Here is an 8,739-nt window from a genome sequence, read left to right as displayed (position 1 = left end):
AAATGCTTACACTAACTATCTGTGAATTCAGTATCTTTGAATGATTGTTGTCTTGAGAATCTGGGATACACTTCAAGGGATAGTTCACCCAAAAATTCAAATATGGTCATTATTTACTCACCCTGTTGTTTCAACAAACATGCAATGAAAGTGAATGGTGACTGGCTATCCTTCCCTAACATTCTGCCTAAACTTATTTTTTAATACAAAATAGATTTGTTTGAAACAACAGGAGGGTGATTAAATGATGAGAGAACAATCATTTTTGGGTGAACTATCCCTTTAAGAAAACTGACTGCACACGCTTAACAAAACGCCTTAACTTGTATATCTAAATAGCTGAAATACATAGCTCACCATATATTTTTTATTTACTAAAAAAATGTCTGTGTATTGTCAACATATTGTGAAAATATATCAGTTGGATCATTATGCATGACTTGTTTTCATTTTAATTCAAAGTCAAGCAAGAAAAAGGTGAATCAAAATGTAATATTAGTTTGATGAGATTTATTTTAAGATTTTAAGATTGAGATTTTATTTATAACTTCTGACAATAATATTTAGGTTTATTTAGAAAAAGTTACATCAATAATTGTTCTAGTTTTACTACACATAAACAGTGTAAACAAACATTACCAATTTGTATAATTGTTAGCTATAAATAATACAAAGTTGTCTATTAAACTGACTTTGTCAAATACACACAGGCACAGCTTTAACATATCAGGTCTCTAAGGAGCCTGTGCACTCAACCTGTCCACAACATTAATCAAACATTTAAAAAGCATTCAAAACAACATTAACCATATTTCTACATTACACTGACATGGGACGCAATATCACAAAAGAATAATGTTCAGTATTAGAGAGGGTGTGATTTTGTACATTTTCATTACTGCTGCGATTAATGAATTACATTAATGAGGTAAAGTTCCTTATTTAAACTGACATTAATGAGAGCGTGCACCCAGAAATGAAAATGTAGTCATTTACTCACCATGTTAGGCAAAATGCTCTTGGTCACCATTCAGTTTCATTGTATGTACAAAAGATCAAATGAAAGTGAATGGTGACTGGGGCTGTTATTCTGCCTATCCTTTTGTGTGCCTAGGAAGAAAGTCATATGGTTTTGGAATAATCTTTATTTGTGTTCAGCAGAAAAATGAAAGTCATACACATCTGGGATGGCATGAGGGTGAGTATATGAGGAGCATTTTCATTTTTGGGTGAACTCTCCCTTTCATATCAGTTTAAATAATTAAATTAATTCTGAGACCCCTAAAAGATGGTGCCATAAACAAAGTTGGAAAAAAAGGTCAATCTTCACTAAGAATGCTGGTAGCATGAGTCTTGCATAATCTAACTACAGTAAGTACACATTGGGGTTTAAGTGCTTTGAAACAAAAGACGGTTAACACTCCAATTACCACAAACCAAGCAGAAGGGACATCTATTTATTAGCCCTTTCAGCTTGGAGAAGCTAGAACAGGATAATCACCAAAAAGATCATAAACATTTACAGGCATCGAGCTTTCTGGGAGAAAACCATTAAGTGGCAATGAACAATATCTTGTGCGTGATGTTCCAGTGGAACTATGTATATCATTCTGCTTCGTACATGTGGCCCATAATGAGAAAACGGCAATAAACATTGAATTATGAGGCGATCACGTTCTCCTGAGAAGTGGATGGACACTAAACCAAGCTGCCCCAAGCTTGTCTCTGAGTTATATGTGCTTTTAACAGATTGGTACTCTTGGTGGATTCAGATTTATGGCCTGTCATGGTAAACTGTGAAACCCTGTTTTTGGATATTGGCATACCTGGAGACAAAATCGGCTCTCACGTAATCCACAGTTTCACAAGTGTGTGCTTGAAATGTTTTGGCCTCTCTTCACAGTAAAGACAATGGATCTTTATGATTACATTTTTTGCTAATCTCTGTTTTAAAGGGACAGTTCCATGACTGTCTATGTCATCCCAAACCTGTATGACTTTCTTAATTCCACGATGTTAGGCAGGATGGCAGCCTTAGTCACCATTCACTTTCATTGATTGGAGAAATAAAAAAAGCAATGAAAGTGAATGGTGACTGAGACTAACATACCGCCTGACATACAAAAAAAAAACGTCCTACAGGTGTGAAACAACATGAGGGTGAATAAAGTGACAATTTTCATTTTTGGTTTAACTTTTCCTTAAAAGAATAATATGATTAAGCAGTCTCCTTTAATAAAGGGACTTGCTGATTGCTTGCGGTTATATGAGGTTTTTGAATTAAAACAGGAATAGAGGCTCCACAGTTCTCTGTACTTTATCACTTCCAGCGTTCCATTGGCTCTCAGGATGCAATCAGTCAACCATCTTTTCCACAATGATTTTAAGACTCTCACACATGCTTCTAATTCAGAGAGGACCATCATATTCAGGTTCTCTGTAAATTCTAATCTGTCATCATGCAAAAATCACACAATAAACAACATTTCCAGTGCAGCCATTTCACTATAGATACTAAACTAGTATCTATTTACGGATGTGTTTTCATCTCTGTAAATGTCATGATTAATATGACTGCTGCTTTCTTTCCTTGCTGGAAAGAACTTGTGCAAGAATTTTAAGTGTTTACATACTGTGGGACCACTTCTTTCATGTTAACGTCCAAACACTAAGACCTGGTCAGCCTCTGCTGGTAAAAAATAGATGTTAGCAGAAATATTGCAATTAGAAATCCTGTCCTGTCTCTGTGAGCTCATACTGTTTTATTCAGAACTGACTTGGGAGAGCTGTGGAACTTTATGTTTGTGTAAGTGTTTCTCTGGTACTGAATCACTTCTTTCTGTAGTTCACAGACAAAATTGCAACATATGAGAGATGTGCAAAAGATTTAGGCTTTTTTTTTTTTTTTATCAATCTACAATTGGAGTAACCATAGATTTGGGCGTTGTTATAACCGGGATAATTCCTAACTGTATACTCTTTCTTCAATCTGGCCACTTTTGGTAAAAGAAGAGAATATGGAAACAAAGTTGGCATCTGTGTCTGACTAATTAATAAAGAAAGAAAGCAGATTTCTATCTTAAAAAAAAAAAAATTGTAAGAGGAGAGCAGGCTGAGAGAAAGAGAGACCGATTAATTGTGACTGGATGGTATAAACCCACTATGAGTTTGGACTGCTATGCTTCTTATTGATGGCCGACCTGGCAGCGAGGTCTCTATTTCTGCTCAGCCAGGACGTCATTCAAGATGTTCAAGAGCTGATGAACATGATACTCCTTAAAGACTAGAGCGGGCCGGAAACGAATGGACCTTTCTCCACAGGATCCCAGGAGAACGCCTGGTGAAGAAGACACATGGCTGGTCAGTTCAAAGTACACCGTATCCCATAACAACGTGTCTTTTAAATTATACTTAGAGGGTTAGCTCACCCAAAAATGACAAGTCAGAATGATGTCAGAAATCACTTACCCTCATGTTGTTCCAAACCCATATGACCCATTTGCATCAGGCACCCTTCACTTTCATTGCATCTTTTTCCATACAATTAAATTGAATGGTGACTGAGGCTAACCTTTCACCTAAAATGTCCTTTTTCTTGACCACAGAAGAAAGGAACTCATGCAGGTTTGGAACAACATTAGGGTGAGTAAATGATGACAGAATTTGAATTTGTTGGGTGAACTATTGCTTTAAGGGCTTACCCTTGTTCCTGGCATTAAACATGATAGTGTTACGGGTGGCATCATCACACGCGTCTATGGCACAGAAGGTACCCTGGCCACGGGCCCTGCTCAGGATATTAGGGTACTGGGTCTAAAGGATGAAAGGAAGACACTAAACAGATGTTCTGTTCAGACTCTTGTGAGCTATTATCAATCAACAATGGCCCCAAAACCAATAGATATAATGCAGACATAATCGATAACTGGTAGACTGTTTCTCCCGCGGCAGGATTTATGAGGCTGGCCCTCAGGCGAAGAATGAGTGTCCACATAATTGACCATTAATGGTTTTAAAGTCTCTCAGGTTGAGTAGTGGCTTGTGTGAATGAAAGATCATGTGAGGAGATAAAGGAAGATGGCCATACCTGCAGTGCATAAAGACCCTGCAAAAGAGCCTTTCCTGAGCGAGTGACCTCTTCCAGAAGGTTCTCTCTTCTGATCACATTGAGCACCTCGGCTAAGAACAGATTCTTGGAGGGGTCTCCCATCCATGTGTTGAAAATTCTGTAGGGCTGAGGTGCATACAATAATGTCAACTAAAATCTGTTTGGAGCTAGCAATTTTCACAATACTTTGTGTGTAACATGCATCAGAAGGTCAGTTATTGGACCGCGAGCATACCATCTGAAGCTAATACAAACTATACCTAATATACTTAATATATTGTACAGAATAAACTGATTGTCCACAATTGGGAGCATAAAATATTGTAAACCTAGTCAATCTAATCAGTGGTTATGATTAGCCTAATGGACACAGGCCTTTTTGTGCTTGCTTAGGTGGTAATACTGCACCACAGAATGTTACTTAGCATGAAAAGACATGTTATCACCAGCAGAGGGCATGGTTGCTCATACAACTATGAACCTCATCTAAGGACATGCAATCTTTCAGACTAACAAGGGTTGCAAACCCGACAGAAGAATCATTTGGCTTCTAGTGCACGCTGTTGTTCATCAATGATGACTCAATATTGATGAGGATAAAGCAGACATTTGGGAACAATTACCAAGAATGATAGGAATTGGACAGGAAAAAGTATTTTTTTTTACCTTGTCTGTTAGCATTTCATCTCTGTGGAAGTATCCTCCTGTGAGCAGCTTCTTGCTGAAGGAGACCACATCAGCAGGGTCATCCAGACCCCAATGCTCATGGGCCCATAATTTGCCTGTAGCCCCTCCACCAGTCTGCACCTCATCCACATGGAAACCACAGCCATGCTGAAAAAGCCAGACACCGATAAACATCAGTCAGCTCACTCTCTGTAAAAGCCAGTCCTGTTGGCATCACTGCATAAAGCTGCATACAGTACCAGTTGTAGATAGCCGTCGCACTTCGATACACTAGTTGTTCTCCCAATTTCTTAAAGGTGAAGTGTGTTATTTATGTGACACTAGTGTCAACAGAATTGCTAAAACAATGACTGTTTCCAAACAGGTTCCCAGAACACTCCTGCTTTCTTTCATTGGTCAGACAAACAGATAGTCTTGCCCCAAACTCAAGCCATCTGTTGAGCCAGTGTTGCAGCTGGTTGGGATACTCAAACAAACAGAGCAATGTTTTGAAAGAGCTAGAGACAGTGCTTACACTTTTTTTATGGAACATCAAGTCACTGATGACTTACTTATAGTTGTCTCTGCATATTAAACAGGGATATGAGAGAGTATTTGAAACATATTTGAAACTAAATAATTACACACTTCACCTTTAAGAAGCCTCTTTTCTGGGCATAATGCAACCTTATTAAATTATTCTCTTTTGTCTCCTGCCTTATCTCATTCAGAAGGATGCAAATTAGTGTGGATCAGAAGAACTGCCTGCAAAGTAATTATCTTTGGGTGCTGTTTTCTTTTATTAATGGACACTACAGAGTCTAATTTCGGCTATTTATAACTGGAGTGTCTCTCTGCAACTACTTCAAAGCATCCAGCAAGAAACAGCACAGTTCCAGAAGTAAAAATCCTATTAATTTTCTCCATAGAGAAATAGATTTTTAAGAATTCTGTATAAACCTTTCTAGACAGACCTATCTTGAGCAAAGATGTTGGTAGGTGATTAATTATATAAAAAATAACACGTTAACAAAGTAGCACAATTAGTCATGTCCTGGCACCTTTTCCTACCATCGAGCTATTAAAGTTTGAAGTACCACCTGTTTTAAGCAGGGGGCAGTAAGCAAAACTCCTGCGGTATAGACAACATGCCACACTAGCATCAGTGCATTTCTTGCATGCAAAAAACAAAAAAAGTCTGAACTCTGAACGCAGGGGTATCGAGACATATTTTCCAAAGCGACCTAAAAACTATGTGTTTATGATGTGTCAACAAAAGTGAGACACTCCAAAAGCGTCAGTCTGATGCAGGTGTACATTGATGCATCCTCGGCTCTTAAAATAAATCTTTACTCATCTGCCAAAATAATATTTATATTCACATTGCAATTATTTAAATATAACTTTATAATGATTTAATCATTATATTTTGAATTATTGTTATTTAAGGGGTTTTCTAAGCAAATATTTATTTATTAAATTAATTCAATTAATTAAACGTCATGTAATTATTTCAATAAAAAAATGTATTAATTGACAGCCCTATTTTTATTCATTTATAATGTTTTTTGTTGTTGCTTAAAATAAAAGTTTTTAATGCTGGTTAGTTTGGTTCTTGGTTCTTCTTAATTAAATAAAAAAAAATGTTTTTATCTCTACAGAGAAAAGTAATGGAGAAAATACTTCCGCAACCAAGGCCACTGAAAAAGTGGGTGGTCACTGTTGTGTTCTATTGAGGATTATGAAGCATTATTGAACAGTCAGCCTTCCAAAAAATGATACATTGACAACAAATAAGGAGTAAAATGTGTTTCACCTTGCGTGCGATATTGCGGAGTTTGATGAAGAAGTCAGGGGAGGCGTGATTGTCTCCTCCCTCTGCCTGGATGGGCTCTATCACAATTCCTGCCACCGGTTTGCCCTTCTGCCTCCACTTCACAATGAGATCCTCCACCTGAAACAGAGAGACATAATTATTGCCCATAATTAAACCACATACAATGCCTCAATATGTTACTTAATATGTCATGGGGCAGGTAAAATGTACAGAATAAACACTTCAAGTTTTATAGATACATTTTCACACTGAAGACAATTAACAGTAAGTGCATTGTAATTTTTTTGATTCTGCAGTCTGGTTCTGTTTATAGTAAATGGTTGCCAAAATGGTGAGTTAATGGGTAATGTAGTGGTGTTGCCTGTTGGTTGAAGATCTAGGTTGGTAACTGAAAGGTTCTAGGGTCAAACATTATTTATTAATTAGCAAGAGGGTGTTTTTTTTTGTGTGTGTGAAAATGCTGAGCAAGTTTCTGAGTGTAATATACAGTAGAGTAGATGGCTGATCTCTGACCTCCTCTAGGCAGCGGGCCTCTTCCTGCTCATTCTCCCTTACAAACTCCTCCAGAGGATACTGCAGTTTAGGGAAGGGTGCGATGGGCCAGTCGAAGGACGGAATGTCAAGCTTGTGAATGACTTTGGAATGTGTTGTGGCCAAGCAACCTGAAATTCAATACCACACACATAAGAGAATCATTTACCAATTAAAACAAAGCAGCCAGTTGTCATTGTTGTTATTTGTATCATATAACTTCTACATTTCAATTGTACACAAAGATAAAGCAAAGGCAGGCAAATACATGTGGGCCAAGTGAAATCCCTGTACCTTCACAAAATGCACTCTATAAGTAACATCAATATTGTACTCTCAACAGTAGAACCCAAATCAACTGCACTAAGTTAATATTTTATTGTGTATATATATGTTTATACACTGATCATCCACAACATTAAAACCACATGCCTAATATTATGTAGGTCCCCCTCGTACTGCCAAAATAGTGCAAACCCGCTTCTCAGAATAGCATTCTGAGATGATATTCTTCTCACCACAATTGTACAGAACGTTTATCTGAGTTACCATAGACTTTGTCAGTTTTAACCTGTCTGGCCATTCTCTGTTGACCTCTCTCATCAACAAAGCATTTCCATCCACAGAACTGCTGCTCACTGCATGATTTTTTTTTGTTTTTGGCACCAATCTGAGTAAATTCAAGAGACTGTTGTGTGTGAAAATCCCAGGAGATCAGCAGTTACAGAAATACTCAAACCAGTCAAGCAATCATCCATGTAAACAGCCAATCATGTGGCAGCAGTGCAGAACATAAAATCATGCAGATACAGGTCAGGAGATTCAGTTAATGTTCACATCAACCATCAGAATGGGGAAAATGTGATCTCAGTGATTTGGACCATGGCATGATTGTTGATGCCAGATGGGCTGGTTTGACAATTTTTGTAACTGCTGATCTCCTGGGATTTTCACACACAAGTCTCTAGAATTTACACACACACACACACACACACACACATATATATATACACTCACCTAAAGGATTATTAGGAACACCATACTAATACTGTGTTTGACCCCCTTTCGCCTTCAGAACTGCCTTAATTCTACGTGGCATTGATTCAACAAGGTGCTGAAAGCATTCTTTAGAAATGTTGGCCCATATTGATAGGATAGCATCTTGCAGTTGATGGAGATTTGTGGGATGCACATCCAGGGCACGAAGCTCCCATTCCAACACATCCCAAAGATGCTCTATTGGGTTGAGATCTGGTGACTGTGGGGACCATTTTAGTACAGAGAACTCATTGTCATGTTCAAGAAACCAATTTGAAATGATTCGAGCTTTGTGACATGGTGCATTATCCTGCTGGAAGTAGCCATCAGAGGATGGGTACATGGTGGCCATAAAGGGATGGACATGGTCAGAAACAATGCTTAGGTAGGCCGTGGCATTTAAACGATGCCCAATTGGCACTAAGGGGCCTAAAGTGTGCCAAGAAAACATCCCCCACACCATTACACCACCACCACCAGCCTGCACAGTGGTAACAAGGCATGATGGATCCATGTTCTCATTCTGTTTACGCCAAATTCTGACTCTACCATCTGAATG

The 8,739-nt window shown here is 38.1% G+C and overlaps 1 protein-coding gene across 2 annotated transcripts in view; it reads right to left on the bottom strand.

The window, feature by feature from the left end:
* Positions 1 to 44: 44 nt before the first annotated feature.
* Positions 45 to 8,739, bottom strand: part of LOC127647865 (4-aminobutyrate aminotransferase, mitochondrial-like) — a 38,241-nt gene continuing 29,546 nt past the window's right edge. For both annotated transcript variants that reach the window (XM_052132379.1, XM_052132380.1), the window contains 6 exons: positions 7,125 to 7,273; positions 6,591 to 6,728; positions 4,775 to 4,942; positions 4,088 to 4,234; positions 3,702 to 3,813; positions 45 to 3,337 (listed from right to left, as the gene is read on the bottom strand). In XM_052132379.1, the coding sequence (XP_051988339.1) occupies positions 3,216 to 3,337; positions 3,702 to 3,813; positions 4,088 to 4,234; positions 4,775 to 4,942; positions 6,591 to 6,728; positions 7,125 to 7,273 (836 nt within the window). In that variant the 3' untranslated portion in view covers positions 45 to 3,215. The remainder of the gene's footprint in view (positions 3,338 to 3,701; positions 3,814 to 4,087; positions 4,235 to 4,774; positions 4,943 to 6,590; positions 6,729 to 7,124; positions 7,274 to 8,739) is intronic.

This window comes from Xyrauchen texanus, chromosome 8 (genome assembly GCF_025860055.1).
Source record: "Xyrauchen texanus isolate HMW12.3.18 chromosome 8, RBS_HiC_50CHRs, whole genome shotgun sequence".
NCBI lineage: Eukaryota > Metazoa > Chordata > Actinopteri > Cypriniformes > Catostomidae > Xyrauchen > Xyrauchen texanus.
The sequence above is the reverse complement of the archived record's forward strand: the minus strand, read 5'-3'. Positions and strand labels throughout refer to the sequence as shown.